General features: G+C 62.8%; 2 protein-coding genes across 2 annotated transcripts; one reads left to right on the forward strand and one right to left on the reverse strand.

The window, feature by feature from the left end:
- The first annotated feature begins 5,742 nt into the window (after positions 1–5,742).
- On the forward strand, positions 5,743–10,071 carry DRC2 (dynein regulatory complex subunit 2). The gene is made up of 9 exons (XM_077838737.1): positions 5,743–5,775; positions 6,221–6,359; positions 7,062–7,229; positions 7,479–7,648; positions 7,929–8,067; positions 8,429–8,626; positions 8,747–8,965; positions 9,314–9,466; positions 9,742–10,071. Exons 2-9 carry the CDS (start codon positions 6,231–6,233, stop codon positions 10,039–10,041), a joined length of 1,476 nt encoding a protein of 491 aa, XP_077694863.1. The 5' UTR covers positions 5,743–5,775; positions 6,221–6,230; the 3' UTR covers positions 10,042–10,071.
- A 530-nt stretch (positions 10,072–10,601) lies between these two features.
- On the reverse strand, positions 10,602–14,483 carry FKBP11 (FKBP prolyl isomerase 11). Its single transcript, XM_077838484.1, has 6 exons — positions 14,319–14,483; positions 14,140–14,205; positions 13,385–13,472; positions 12,311–12,344; positions 11,367–11,437; positions 10,602–10,841 (listed from the first exon to the last, which is right to left on the reverse strand). Exons 1-6 carry the CDS (start codon positions 14,424–14,426, stop codon positions 10,624–10,626), a joined length of 585 nt encoding a protein of 194 aa, XP_077694610.1. The 5' UTR covers positions 14,427–14,483; the 3' UTR covers positions 10,602–10,623.
- Positions 14,484–14,739: the final 256 nt, after the last annotated feature.

A 14,739-nucleotide genomic window follows, 5' to 3' on the forward strand; every position in this document is an offset into this window, starting at 1 on the left:
ACCAGATGATGCTAAGTGCCAGCCTGCCTGTGGTAGTCTGCAGCTGCCAGGGGTAGCTCTGCAGACTCGCTCCAGGGTGGGGTACCTGACTGAGCCCAGAGAGGGGCAGGGGAAGAATCAGGGAGCTGGAACCCCCTCTGTCTTTGCAGCATCTGGGAACTGGTGGGCAAACAGGGAAAGCCTCTCAGAGCAATCAGGGTGGCAGCACGGACTAGCCGAACCCCGCACACTGAACTCTGCACATTGTTGGGTGTCCACAAGGTGCTGGAGCCAGCCACGGGGACTCTGTGCCACCCTGCAGTCTCCATGCAGCAGGGAGGCCTGGCTGTCCAGGGCAGCTTGGAGGAAGGATCTGGGCTTTCCCGCGGGCGCTGCTCCAAACTCTCCATTACTCAGCGCTCTGCCCTTCCTGCCCAGCGGAGGTCAGAGCGGACACTGGTCTGATAACAACCCCACACCCCCGCTTCTCGGGATTAATCGCCAATTTGTTCACTGTCTGAAAGGAAAACTACCCCCACCACAAACACACACACCATGCACGTCACCATGAAATGAGTCCGGGGGGGGTGGGGGTGGAGATCTGTGAGCCTGGTCTCCTGGGTTCTACTTCCAGCTCTGGGAGGAGAGCGGTGTCTAGCAGTTGGCAGGGGTGCTGGGAGTCAGGATTTCTGGATTCTGTTCCCAGCTCTGGTAGGGGACATGTGAGTAAAGCAGGCACCAGGACTCCTGGGTTCTAGCCCTAGCAGTGGGAGGAGAGTGCTGTCTAGTGGTTAGAGTGGAGGACTGGCAGTCAGGACTGGCTGGCTGTGTGATCACAGGTCAGTCACTTTGCAGCCAGCTCTGTGTCTCAGTTTCCCCATTGGGCTGGTGGCTGAACAGCGCTGGGTAAGCACTTACGAACAACGCAGAAAGGCTGACTGGGGCAGACAGGCAGGGCAGGCACATGGAGCTGATGCAGCTAGAAGGAAGCCAGGGAGTCAGCTCTGTGGATGGAAACAGGAAGCATCTCTAGGCCCTTTAGGAGGCAGCAGGACTTAAGCTGGCTCCTGCTCTTGGCTTCCGTGCTATTTTGTGGCAGACTAAGAGGAAGCATTTTCCAATCCCGGATTCCGTGTGACTGAGCCTGGCTGCTGGGAAGGGGACCTGGGACTTTCCCCTAGCACAAGCGGGGACAGCGAGATACCTGGGGCCTGCCAGGTACTCTCCAGCCTGGGCGGTAAACAGCGCTGCTGCTACTCACCCAGGCAAATCCCTTGGCAATGAATCCCCAGTTGGCAGCTTGGGGGCAGGCGCTGGGGAGTGGCTCTCTCAGGGTCTGGCAGGGTGGCACCTTTTGTTCTGCAGCCTCCAGAAGAACAGATCTGAACCTGACTGTTTCCAGGGGGTCTCTTCCAGGCCATAACGATCCTGGTCCAGACACTGGAACTGCCGTCCTGGAACACATCAGGGTCTGGCTTGTCCTAGCACCCAGTGCCCTGTGCTATCATGTCTGTATCCGTACAGCGCCTCCTGCTGGAAGAGACTGGGACTGGAGTAGCCAGGAGGGGGGTGGTTATTTTAGGGCTGCTCCTCAGCCATGGGACAGGACGCCCTGGTTTGCTGTCTTACCCCCGCTGCCTGTCTGCTCAGTAACATAGGTCAGCAGGAAAGAGGCAGGGGCTGATGAGGCCCCTGTGAAGACCCCAAAGTCCCCCGTGTCCAGCAGGTGAGCAGGAACCCAGCAGCTGCTGCAGGCCCGGCCTCTCCCAGCAGGAGGCGCTGGTGCCCTGGGCCAAGCCAGACCCTGGAGGGATCAGGATGGAGTTGGCTGTGCCAGTCCTGGCCATTTGGTCCTCAAATGCCCCCTCCCCCCATGAGGCCCGCTCCGTGGCTGGGACCGATGGCAAGCGCCTAAGGTGGAAAAAGGAGGGGGAGGCATGAGTGAGCCATGCAGCTGGGGGTGGGGCTGGGGGAAGTCCAGAGATTGCACAGAATGGCTAAGAAATTCCAGGACTCCTGCTTCCTGCGGCGGCTTTTCCCAGCAGGAGGAAATGCGGATATGCTGGAGAGCGAGCCCTTGCCATGCACTGCCATGGAGGGGAGGGGGCAGCTCAGGCTCCGGTCCCCTGTGTTCTGGGAGGCGAGCTGGCTGGGAGCTATGGGGAGATGGGATCCTGCCCTAGATCCCGACGTGGGATCCAAGTACCCCTCACCTCAGCGACAGGTCAGCTCTTGGTTCTTCCCTTCGTGGCCCAGACTCTGTAACGGACTGGATTGGACCTGCCCCAAACAGGGGAAGGGGAGCAGGTGAGGCGAGGGCATAAAACGATGCAGGGAGGGAGAGGATTTGGCCTCTCTTCATATAATTAAACCCTCGCCAGTTCCCATGACAACAGTGCTGCAAAAAACCCACCCCATATTAAAACAATAGTAAAAGAATAACCCCAATTCCCCCGCTCCTCCCCATCCCGGGCAGGTGCATTTACATGGTTACTCCACCCATGGGGCAAGGTGTCCCCGTACCAAGGAACCAAGCCAGCCTGGGGGGAGGGGGGGGAATTGATGGGGTGGGGGGCCAAGAGCAGAGCTGCCCCACGCCCTAGTGTACTGGTCTCCCCAGCTTGACTTTTAAACCGGGGCAGTGGACAAGGTGACTAACCATGAAGGGTCTGACTGTGACGCGGGTGCCTGCGAAGTGGGAACTCACTTAAGACCCCCCAAAAACATTCCGCACCCCAGACAGGGACGACTTTGGGTCACTCCTGACCTGGGGCTGGGGTCAGGAGTGACCCTGTGCCCCATTCCCCACCCCCATGAGCCAACCAGTCTGAACTCAAGGCTGCTCGTTGCCTGGCAGGGGAATGCCTGTGTCACGGAGTCCCGGGGGATGCTCTGGAACTACTCCCCATGAAGCCAGTCAGGACTCTGGGGCAGTCGCCTTTCTGTGAGCAGACTGTCTTCAGGACACGAAGCTCACACAGCTTCCACCTTCCTGGGTCTGACCTCGGAGCATTCAGCCTCCTCTGCCCCTCCGTGCACTTCCCACAGCGAGTCCGCCAGGCGGGGTCCTGGGGCAGCCAGAGGGTCCTGCACCCCAACTCCGCAGTCAGACGTGACTCTCAGCCAGCCAGTAAAACAGAGGTTTATTAGATGACAGGAACATGGTCTAACACAGAGCTTGTAGGTGCAGAGAACAGGACCCCTCAGCCAGGTCCATTTTGGGGGGCAGTGAGCCAGACAACCACGTCTGCACTTCACTCCACGTCCCAGCCAGCCCCAAACTGAAACTAAACCCACCCAGCAGGTTCCCTTCTGCGGCCTCTCTTCACATTCCTGGGCAGTGGTTTCAGAGTAACAGCTGTGTTAGTCTGTATTCACAAAAAGAAGAGGAGGACTTGTGGCACCTTAGAGACTAACCAATTTATTTGAGCATAAGCTTTCATGAGCTACAGCTCACTTCTGCATTTTCCACAGGATGCATCCGATGAAGTGAGCTGTAGCTCACGAAAGCTTATGCTCAAATAAATTGGTTAGTCTCTAAGATGCCACAAGTACTCCTTTTCTTTCTGGGCAGAGGTGTCACCTTCCCCTCCCCCTCCTGGCTCAGGTGACAGACTCTCAGGTCTCCCATCCCCAGGGCACATTCCCAGGTCAACACTCCCCCCTCCCTGCTGCGTCACATCGTCACAGCCTGACACCTGGTTTGCCAGCTCCAGCCCTGCCTGCCGGGGGCTCAGCGCAGAAGGGGCTGAGTGGGTTCCTAGTGCTTTGCAGGGCCAGCCAGCGACAGCCACCAGTATTGTTAATAACGGACACAGCTGAGCCCCGGCCTCAAACCCACCTGCCTCCCTGTCTGGGCTTCATGGCTCTCAGCTGCAAGACAGCCTGGGGCCCTGAATCCCCCCCCCCCCCGACACATACACACTATGAGACACCCCCCGCCCCATTCTGCATGGGCACTGTGCTTTCTGCTGCCTGTCCTTTGTCAAGCACCTGCAATGCCAAAGCATCCACTTGCTTGGGACAGGGCAGTGGGGTGGAGAGGCGCATGGCCAGGGGTAGGGTGACCGGATCTCCCGATTTTACAGGGACAGTCCTGACTTTGGGGTCTTTTTCTTATATAGGCTCCTATTACCCCCCACCCCCATCCCGATTTTCCACATTTGCTGTCTGGTCACCCTAGCTGGGGGGCCCTTACAGACATCTCTGTAGGGCGCGAGAGACGCTGATCCCCCCTTGAGAGAGGAGATGAGCCTCCGCCAAGGTTACATCATGAGTCAATGGCCGAGCCTTGAGTAGAACCCAGGAGTCCTGGTTCCTGCCCCTGTTCTAACCACTAGACACAGCTCCCTTCCCAGAGCAGGGTACAGAATCCTCTGCTCTAACCACCGGGCAGCATTCCCCTACCAAAGCATGGGAAGAGAACCCAGGAGTCCTGGCTCCCTGCTCTGACTCGCTAGCCCAGGCTCCTTCCCACCAGGGAGCTCTGGAACTGGACATTACTGATATTTTTGGATCCTTGGCCCCTGCTGGCGTCTGCCCTGGCCGGGAGCCCTCTGTGCCCATGGTGGAGCTGGCAGTGCCCGGGATGTAGAGCTGTGCTCTGCAAGGCTTGGCACTGGGCTGGTTCCAGCAGCAGCTGATGCTGACACCCCAGAGCTGGGTACCAGGGCTCCCAGCGCCACCATGGGAACAGGCTCCACCCAAAAACAGGAAGAGGCTGGCAGCATGCGAGGGGAGTGGCAGGTGGGGGAGGGATGTCCAGGGGGGCTGGACAGGACAGTGTGTGTCCAGGGGGAGGGCGGGGTTGCAAGTGCAGGGACGCCCACAGGTGGGAAAGGGGCCTGGAGCCAGGGGGGCCAGGCTGCATGTGCAAGGGGTCAGGGAAGTGTTTCCTCCTCCCTCTCCCTCTCCCCTGCAATCCCCTTCCCCAACCCCCTCCCCCCGCTCCCCTGAAATCCCCTTCCCCACCCACCACCCCCCACTAACCCTTCCCCCACTATCCCCTTCCCCAACCCCCTCCCCCAACCCCCTCTCCCCACTAACCCTTCCCCCACTATCTCCTTCCCCAACCCCCTCCCCCCAATAACCCCTCCCCTGCAATCCCCTTCCCCAACCCCCTCCCCCACGAAACCCTCCCCTGCAATCCCCTTCCCCCACCCTCACCCCCCACTAACCCTTCCCCCGCTATCCCCTTCCCCAACCCCCTCCCCCAATAACCCCTCCCCTGCAATCCCCTTCCCCAACCCCCTCCCCCACGAACCCCTCCTCTGCAATCCCCTTCCCCAACCCCCTCCCCCACGAACCTCTCCCCTGCAATCCCCTTCCCCAACCCCCTCCCCCCAATAACCCCTCCCCTGCAATCCCCTTCCCCAACCCCCTCCCCCACGAAACCCTCCCCTGCAATCCCCTTCCCCCACCCTCACCCCCCACTAACCCTTCCCCCGCTATCCCCTTCCCCCACCCCCACCCCCCACTAACCCTTCCCCCGCTATCCCCTTCCCCAACCCCCTCCCCCAATAACCCCTCCCCTGCAATCCCCTTCCCCAACCCCCTCCCCCCACTATCCCCTTCCCCAACCCCCTCCCCCACTAACCCCTCCCCTGCGCTCCCCGCAGTCGCCGCGCCCGCCGGGTCCTCCAGGCGCAGGGGTCGCTCTCTCCCGCCCGGGGCCTCCCTCTTCCCCAGAGCGGCCGCTCGTCAGCGCCGGTGCCTCAGGGGCCGCCCCGTCCAACGGAAGCGGCTGTTGCTAGGAGACGGGGGACGCGACTTGCTGCAGGGTGGGAGGAGCAAGAGGTACCGCGGGGAGGGGCCCCTGGGGGACACCAAGGGGAGAGGGGGCCCCTGGGGGCAGGGGGTTGTGGGGGGAGGGGGGCCCTGGGGGGCACCAAGGGGGGAGGGGGCTATGGGGGCAGGGGGCCGTGGGGGGCACCAAGGGGGGAGGGGGCTATGGGGGTCCATGGGGGGCACCGGGGGGGACGGGGACATGGGGGGAGGGGGCCCCTGGGAGCAGGGAGCCGTGGGGGGCACCAAGGGGGGAGGGGCCCCTGGGGGCAGGGGGCCGTGGGGGGCACCAAGGGGGGGGGCATGGGGGGAGGGGCCCCTGGGGGCAGGGGGCCGTGGGGGGCACCAAGGGGAGAGGGGGCCCCTGGGGGGAGGGGGCTATCTGCAGGGGGAGGGAGGGTCCTGTGCTGTGTGGGGGGCACCCCCCTTGGCAGCATCTCACCGGGCTCCCCCCCAGCCCAGCAGCCATGCCGAAGAAGGGGCGCAAGGCGGCCCCCCTGAGCGAGGAGGAGCAGTTGCTGCTGATGCAGCAGAAGATGCTGGCGGAGGAGGAGCTGAGCAAGAAGAAGGAGGACATGCTCACCCAGTTCCTGAAGGCGAGGCCCGGGGCGCAGGCGGGGCACCCCGCTCCACGGCCCGGCCGTTCATCCCAGCTTCATGCCAGCTGCCAATTGCCCCCTGGGCGCCGAGCTGGAACCTGGAGCTGGGCAGGAAAGTGGCCGGGGGAGGGGAGGCATTTGACAGAAAATGTCGACTTTGGGGCCAAAAATCAAAATCCTACAATTTTGCTTCTGAAACACTCCCCCCCCGACCCCAGTGCTCAAGGGAGCTGTCGCTCTGGTGCCTCGTTCTCCCACGTGAGCCGGGCTCTCCCCTCGTAACGCGGACCCAGTGTGGTACGTGATGGGTTTCCCCGTCAGTCCTTCTGTCGCACGCTGCTGGGAGATGGCGAAGTCTCTGGAGCTTGCACAGCGCTTTGGCCTGCAAGTTCTGCTTGAGCTAGTTATATACCTGTAGGTCAGGGGTTCTCAAACTGGAGGTCGGGACCCCTCAGGGGGTCACGAGATTATTACATGGGGGGTCGTGAGCTGTCAGCCTCTACCCCAAACCCCGCTTTGCCTCCAGCATTTATACTGGTGTTAAATCTATAGAAAACGTTTTTTATTTATAAGGGGGAGTTACATGCGGAGGACTGCTCTGTGAAAGGGGTCACCAGTAGAAAAGTTAGAGAAGCACTCCTGTAGGTGGTTGGCCTGTGCTCCCACCCAGCCCCTGTAACCTTGTGACCCACCCCGCAGGACAAGCTGGCGAAGGAGGAGCATAACAGCACCCTCAACATGAATAAAATCAACCTGCAATGGCGCACAGTGCTGCGGGAAGTCAAGGCCAGAGAACTGCGCAAGGACATCGAGATCCTGAGCCAGACCTTTGAGCGGGTGGTGGACTGCAAGGACAGCGTCATCCGAGTAAGCAGCGGGGGTCCCGGCTGGATGAGCTGGGAGGGGGGTGTAGCTCTGTGGGCCCATGAACGGGGCTGGAAGAGTGGCTAGCAATGCCCCCCCAGGGGAGGAAGTGCTGCAGGAGGGCAAACACCCTCAAACCAGGGTTCCATGCACCCTGCAGCCCTTGCTGCCGCTGAGCTTGCTGGGGTAGCTGCACTCAGAGGCTCTGGGGCCGGCGCTGCAGTGCCCAAGCGTTCTCTGTCGTCCGTACAGTCGCTGGCCAGGGACCTGTCTGAGGCAGAGGCGCAGTACACTCATGCCCTGTGCAGCCACCTGCACAACATCGACCAGTTGCTGCAGCTCCAGCGGTGCCGCCTCGGGTACCTGGATGAGGATTACAACGCTGAGCTGGAGGCCCTGAAGAAGGAGTTTGAGACAGAAAGGTACCGGGGCAGGGGGAAGGATTGCCTGCTTTGGGGGAGGACACAGGCAGGCAGGTGACAAACACAGGGATGGGGAGGCAGCTTGATGGTGCCCCAGAGCCATGAGCCCTCATCCCTGGCCACGAGGCTCTTGTGCTGAGCCCCAACTGCAGCCCCACTGTGGAGCAGCTCCCCAAAGCTCTCTGCGTAGCCATCAGCTCCAAGGACTATCAGCTGCTCTCCCTTCCCCTCCGTGTGCCATGCTGGCTCAGCCCTGGCGGCTCACCTGCGGCTTCCCCAGGAGGATGATCATCGAGCACCATGACAAGGAGAGCCGCTACCTGCAGGACGTGCTGCTGGCCCTGGAGCAGAACTTCAGTGAGAGCGAGTATGAGGCCAAGCTGGACTTCCAGAGCACCAGGGACGACGTCAAGAACAAGGTCTGGGCTGAGGCTGCTCCATGCCAGCCTGGGGCAGGGGAGGGGTTTGGTGACACCAGCCTTCCTCTGGTTCTTCAGCCAGCAGCTCGTGGCTGACTCTGGTGAGAAGCCCCTCCTCTTCACACTCTTACGTGTGCAGGCCTTGATAAGGCACAGGGTATGGGCAAGAGTCCATCTCTACCACAAGGTCCTTCCCACTGCCAGCTTAGGGGCTGCTGCCCAGTCCCAGTGGGACCAAAGGCAGGGAGCTCCCCTCCTGAGGTTTGGGTTCCTGCCCTTGGGGTGGGCTCTGTAGGCATGCCTGGCCTGGTGAGTCAGGTGGCTCAGGGTGGCTGAGGAGCTAACATATGTCTCCCCGCAGAACCTAGAGGAGAAGCACTATCTGCGTGTGCAGCTGGAGGGCACAGTGGAGGAGCTGTGGAAGCGGTTCCAGCAAGCGCTGAAGAACTACACTGAGGCAACAGAGGACCGGAAGATTGCATTTGAGGCCCTCAAGATGAAGGATGAGAAGAGCTCCAAGGAGATTGAGATGCAGATGAAGAAGCTGCTGAAAATTCAGGTCAGTGAGGCTGCCCCACCCCAAGCCCTGGCTGTAGGGAACAGGCCTTCTTGGGGGGTCATGGGATTCCCTGTGTGCTGAGCTCCTCACTGACTGCTCTGGGCACCATTTCCCTGCCAGGACTCCATTGGCATCCTGAAGGGCAAGATCGCGGCACACATGCGGGAGGCCGAGGAGCAGAACCGGCACGTGCGAGAGGAGAAGGAGGTCGTGCTCAAGCAGCTGCAGAAGCTCAAGAGCCAGATGAACCAGACCAGGGCCAAGGCCAGGAGCAACCTGGCCAAGCTCACCCTGGAGAGCAGCACTGCCCTGAAGAAGCTAAGGGGCATCATAGAAAAGGTAAAGGCCGGAGTTCCCTTAACCCTGCAGGAGGGGCCTCTGTCCTGCCCTCCCATGCATACCTGGAGTAGCACTGGCCAAATGCAGCTCACAGCTGCCTCTGTCCAGGACAGACAGCAGACAAGTCCCAGCCCTGCGGCCCGGCTCGTGGGAGACTCGCTTCCCCCAAACCCATTGTCCCTTCCTGGCCCCAGGGAAACACTTCTCCTGCCGTCCCTATGGGTTGTCAACACAGTCCAGCATCCTCCAGGAAAAGCGTCCCTTCCTGGTGTCCAGAGCACGCAGCCATTCTCCATTGCTCGCCGAGCTGTCCCCAACCGGCCCGCTAAGGCCTCGCTTGCCCCACAGGCAGAGCTCACCCTGAGGCTGGCTGAGATGTGTCGGAAGCTGGAGACCGAGGAGGAGAAGGTGCTGCCATTCTACGCCTCCTCGCTGAGCAGGGAGGAGCAGGAGGAGGTGGAGCAAATCTCCCTGGAGAAGCCTGCGGAGCAGCTGGCCCGGGTAAGGGGTGAAAGTATTTGGCCTGGTCCTGGAGCCCTCCCTCCCCATCAGGGTGCTGACAGGAGGGCGGGGGCCCAGATGCTGGGGGCACCAAGGGCAGGCTGGCATAGCTGGTGGAGAGCGTGTGCCACACCGGGTGGCTGGGGAGAAGGTTGCTGAGAACCGTGCACTCTTTAATTGAGGGGACAAGCAGAACTAGATGGGGTGCATTGTGGGAGCTTCCCCCAAACCAGCGCTGCCCCCCCTCAACTCCCCTCTGCCCTTTCCAACTGCAGCTGATGCAGGACTACCTGGGCCTGGAGCACTTCTGGCAAAGGTACAACAAGGTGAAGCTGGAGCAGCTGTCTCTGGAGCGGGAGAAGGCAGGGCTGCGCCAGGAGAACCAGAAGCTGCGCCTGCTCCTCAAGGAGTACCTGGACGGGATCTCGGTGAGCGACGAGGTGCTCAGCCAGCTCAATCCACTGCTCATCCTCAACCACAAGCCCCACGCGCCTGGGCCCGCTGGCAAAGCCCACTGCAAACGGCCCCCTCACAATGTCATCGAGGCTGCCCACGAGGTGCCACGCATCCTGTGAGCCGCCCACCTGCCCAGCCCAGGCCATGCTGGGAACTGCGCTCTGCGAGCTGTGGCAGCTCGTGCCTGGTGCGTGCAGCTGGGAGAGTTGGCCGTGAGGAGCGGCGAAGGCTTCCCCAGCGGTGCTGTCCCACTTGCTGGGGAAACTCCATGCCCCTAGGAAGCTGCCATTAAAGGGTTGAACTGATCGTAGTGGTGACGCCTGACAGGGAAGTGTAGGGGAGCCGAGGGCTATCCAGGCACATGGCTCTACCCCAGCGTTGCCAAGCCAGGCTGGTAACCCTGGTGCAGCTCTGCAGCCTCCAGGCCAGGCCCTGCCCCAGGGAAGCACAGCCCTGGGATTGCCTGATCCTGGGAAAGGGCAAGCAGGTGGCCACTGTGAGCAGGATGCCTTCACTCTCCTGCCCTGTCTAAGTCCTGGGAGCTGGCTTGGCCCCAGCCTTGCCCTGCAGGGTTCAAGCTGGTCCTGCTGCTCCAGCCCCCCTTCAGGAGGGGACCAAAGGGCTTCCCCCACACCCTCTTCCCCAGGGACCCTGACAAAAGCAGCCACAGAGCAGGTGCTGACACTGTGGGGAGGGGAGGTTTATTTCTTTTTGGCCTTGTTTCTCTTCTCCTCCTTGAGCCTCTTCTTGCCCCCCCGGGAGCTGCTGGCCTTGTGGTAGAGGTGGTAGCCAATCAGGCCCAGCAGAGCTGGGATCAGCCCGATGCAGAGCAGGGGCAGCACGTCATTCGCCAGCTTTTGCCAGTAGCTGGCCCGGGAGAGGCCAACCAGCTCCACGTCGAACTGCAGCACGGCGTCGGCTGGGGAGAGAGGGGGCACAGCTGAGCTGGGCTCTCCCACACACGTGGCAGAGGTGGGAGTGGTCCTGGCACAGGGCATGTGGTCAGTGCCCAAGCTTCTGGGAGGGCACCAGACAGCGCTGCTCCCCCGGAGCAGGGCACCCGCACGCTGCCCCACCCAGAGCAAACCAGAGGCAGCTGCAGCTCTGGGGAGTCCCAGCCCTGCCACGTCAGCTCTGGCAGCCTCTCCAGGCAGGCCAAGGACTGAAGGGGCTACAGGGCCGAAGCTCCCTCGCTCCTTGGCGGGCCGTGTGGGGCACAAGGTCCAGCTCCGGGGCTGTCCGTCAGCCTGGCACTGAATTCACCAGGGAGCAGAATCTGTAGCAGGTGTTGCTGGGTAACCAGAGGGCTGGGGGGACCTAACAGCAGCCTAGTGCTCTCTGCCCCGGGGGGGGAAGACACACCAGGGCATGGCTCTGAGACTCAGGCCGATGAAGGAAGTTCCCATGTCCAGCGAGGCTGGGTAGACAAGGAGGCGGCAGTTACCTGGGACAGTAGGCGGGGATCCTCGCTTGCCGTAAGCCAGCTGAGGCGGGATGATCACCCTCCGCTTCTCCCTGCCAGGCAGAGGGAGAGGCACATCAGAGCGAGGGCCCAACCTTCTGCCCTTTGGCAGCATAGCCACAGCCCTGCCGTTTGCACGCATCATCCCCTGCCCAAGGCATCCCATCCAGCAGGGAAGTGCGACCACAGCACAGGACCAGAAGTGCCTAATGCCGCATCAAACTGAAATTGGGCATGGGTAGAACGTAACCGACAGAGCTGAGCGGTGGGCAGGATGCTGAGGGTACCAGCCCATGTCTGAGGAGATGGGCCTGGAGGTGTTTGAATAAACAGAATGCGTTCGGGCCTCCTCTCCAAGGCAGCACGTCCAGCAGCAGGTGGTTGGGGGGCACTGGCTCAGTGACTGAGAGCAGCTTCCTGCGAGGTTTCACATCCAGCCCCTGACCCAATCCAGCCCTGGGTGGTCTAGTGTCAGAGCCGAATGCTCATCTCCAAGTGCTTGCAGGCCTGTGGCTAAAACCCAACCAGGTGCACCTGGCTGCAGAAACCCAGTCCGCATGAAGGGAGCTCCTTGCCCCTGCCCCCAGCGGGCAGCCCAGCCCAGAGGGCAGGCAGAGAGCCCCTTCCTGCTCCAGGAGATGAGCACACACCAACAGCCAGGCCCCAGGCCCAGCTTCCTGGAGAGAAAATGCAGATGCAGCAAAGAGCTGGGCCCCCCGCCTAGGCTCTGACCTGATTTTTAGCATGTTTGTGTCTCCAGCCCCCCGCCCACTCTGCTGATCCAGCCCCATGGGAAGCCCCATACCGGGAGCAGAAGGGGAGTGCCGTGGATCCCCATCTTGTTTATTGCTTTGGCGGAGAGCACTGACCCAGGATGCCTCTCCCGAGCCACACCACTCTTGCTAGCAAGCCAGGGCCTCACTTACCCAACGCACATGTCTAGCAAGCTTTGCTCCAAGCCTGGGAGGAGGGAAAAACCACAGAAGAACAGACAGATCAGGGGGATTCTCTGAAAGGCTTCCCACCCTCCTGGATAACAGGGCCACTTTGGGATCGCTCATCTTCCCACCCCCTATCCCAGGAGGCCTCCCTTCCGAGCCCCCGACCCCGCTGAGCTCCGGCAGACTCACGGCACCAGGGGTTAAACCACCGAAAGCTGCAACAATGAGCCAGTGACAGCACAGGCCGGAGTGCCAGGGAAGTGGGAGCCAAGGGTCTGGAAGGTTCTGATCATTCCGCCAGGTAACAAGAGAAGCCTCCCAATCGGAGCCCGGGCCAAGTTGGGGAATTCCCAGTACTCCCCCCCAGCCACCCCCAGACCCTGCTGAACATCGACAAGGGCTGGACTTGGGTGGGGGGAGAGAGATTCTGTCATGCAAACACCAGAGCAAGGGCCAGTGGCCCCTTCACAGACTCACTGCATGGCTGCGGAGTGGCCAGGCAGGGGAACATGTCAGTGCGTTCCAGGGGGCAGCTGGATCGGATCAGTGCAGGGGGCCCGTGGGGCACCTGATCCTTCCAGCAGCCGCCAACAGAGACCAGCCAGAAGAGACTCCTGCACCTTCCACTGCAATTAGTATGCCAGTAGTGCCTAGAGGCCCCTGGCGCGCCGGGTGCTGTACATGCCCTGACTGAGAGCAGGGGCCCCCATCTTGCTGGGCACTGCACAGGCCCCACCAAGATCGGGGGGGGGGGGGGGGAAATCACTGCACAGGACCGAACCAAGATCGGGGGCCCCCATCGCTGCACAGGCCCTGACTGAGAGGGGGCCCATCACGCCAGGTGCTGCATCGGCACAAATGGAGACAAAGTCCTGGCCCCAGGAGCTCCGGCTCTGTGCAGACATGGCAAAGGGTGGGAGCCGGGCATGGCTTCTCGCAGGTGGGGGAAAAGGCCCAAAGAGTTTAAGTGACTCGGCCAAGGGCACGCACGGAGTCAATGGCAAAGGCAGGAACAGAGCCCAGATCTCTGGAGGCCCATCGGGGCCCAGGCGAACGTACCAGGGATCACTTGTCTTTTACCCAGCTCCACTTGCAGGGGGTCCCGCGAGAGCGAGGTGTCGATGATCCGCCCATCCTCCAGGCTGCCCTGCGGGGGGACATTGACACACGCGGGTAGCCCCCAGCCTGGGCACCCAGGCACAGGGCCCTGTGGCGGGGAAGCTGCTGAACCCCTGACGCACACAAAGGGCCCTGCCCCGGAGACACCGGCACCATCCCTAGGCCTCCCCGGGGGGCAGCGGGGACGAGCGGGCACCGCAGGGCGGGATGCAGACGTGGCAAAGGTGGCAGAAGGGCTGGAGTTCTGCCTTCTGCCGCTCCTGGGAAGGGGGCACAACTTGCAGAACCCCCCCCCCCCACCGATACAGGGGCACTGTCCCGTCCCCCCCCCCAGACACAGGGGCACTGTCCCGTTTCCCCCCCCCCAGACACAGGGGCCTGTCCCCCTGCCATCCCCACGCCCCAAAGACACGGGGGCAATGTCCTCCCCCCCACAAGAGACTGGTGCACTGTCCCGTTCCCACCCCCCGCCAAGACACAGGGGCACTCCCGCCAACCCCCTCCGCCATGTCCTGGAGACGGGGGTGGTTCACTTCCCCTGCCCCAGCCGGGAGGGGGAGGGGCTCAGTCACATCCCGCCCCCCCCCCCCCGGGGACCCCGGGCACCGCCACGTGTGGAGCTCGGCGGCGCCCTCCCGCGGCCGGCCCCGCCCCGTGCTGACGTGTCCTGCGGCTCCCCCCGCGCCCCCCCTTACCGTGTAGTGAATCTGCACCGTGTCCCCCAGCGCCGAGCGCGCCGCGCAGTCCTCGGGGGGCGCCACCTGCGGGGCGAGAGCAAAGTGGGGGGTCACAGCTCCGGCCCCGGGGTCCCCCCGTCTCTCCCCGCCCCCCGCGGGCTCAGACACGAGCCCAGCGCCCCGCTCCGCTCCCTCACCAGGGTCTCCAGCTGCGGCGCGCGGGGCGGGGTGTCCCCGCCGCTCTCCCCCCGCGCCCCGCGCCCCAGCAGCACCAGCAGGAGGGCGGCCAGGGGGCGCGGCAGCATGGTCAGCGTGGAGCCTGCCCGGGAGCCGCCGGGCCGCGCAGTGTGTGTGTGGGGGGCCGCTAGCGCCGCCTGGTGCCCTCCCAGGCCGGGGACTTCATGGCCCCCCCGGCAGCTCCGCCCCCGGCCCAGCCCAGGGACACGTGCGAGTTGAGGCCGCCCCCCCGCGCACTAACACTGACGTGGAATGTCAACACACCCGCCAGTCCCGGCCCTCACCCTGGCGTCGGGCCCGGAGTCAGGGCCACACAGGAGCCCTGGGGCTAGGCCAGGCAGCAAGACACCTTGCGGGGGTCTGGCTCCAAACTCGGGGTCA

Source organism: Eretmochelys imbricata, chromosome 20 (assembly GCF_965152235.1).
Source record: "Eretmochelys imbricata isolate rEreImb1 chromosome 20, rEreImb1.hap1, whole genome shotgun sequence".
Classification (NCBI taxonomy): domain Eukaryota; kingdom Metazoa; phylum Chordata; order Testudines; family Cheloniidae; genus Eretmochelys; species Eretmochelys imbricata.

Bases quoted from the DNA above. Each gene is read 5' to 3' on its own strand.
- DRC2 (XM_077838737.1), top strand. From the start codon at position 6,231: ATGCCGAAGAAGGGGCGCAAGGCGGCCCCCCTGAGCGAGGAGGAGCAG. The intron at 6,360-7,061 runs GCGAGGCCCGGG...CCCACCCCGCAG, and splicing joins TGCTCACCCAGTTCCTGAAG to GACAAGCTGGCGAAGGAGGA. The intron at 8,068-8,428 runs GTCTGGGCTGAG...GTCTCCCCGCAG, and splicing joins GGGACGACGTCAAGAACAAG to AACCTAGAGGAGAAGCACTA.
- FKBP11 (XM_077838484.1), bottom strand. From the start codon at position 14,426: ATGCTGCCGCGCCCCCTGGCCGCCCTCCTGCTGGTGCTGCTGGGGCGC. The intron at 13,473-14,139 runs GTAAGGGGGGGC...GTCCCCCCGCAG, and splicing joins CGGTGCAGATTCACTACACG to GGCAGCCTGGAGGATGGGCG. The intron at 12,345-13,384 runs GTACGTTCGCCT...CCCTCCTCCCAG, and splicing joins TAAAAGACAAGTGATCCCTG to GCTTGGAGCAAAGCTTGCTA.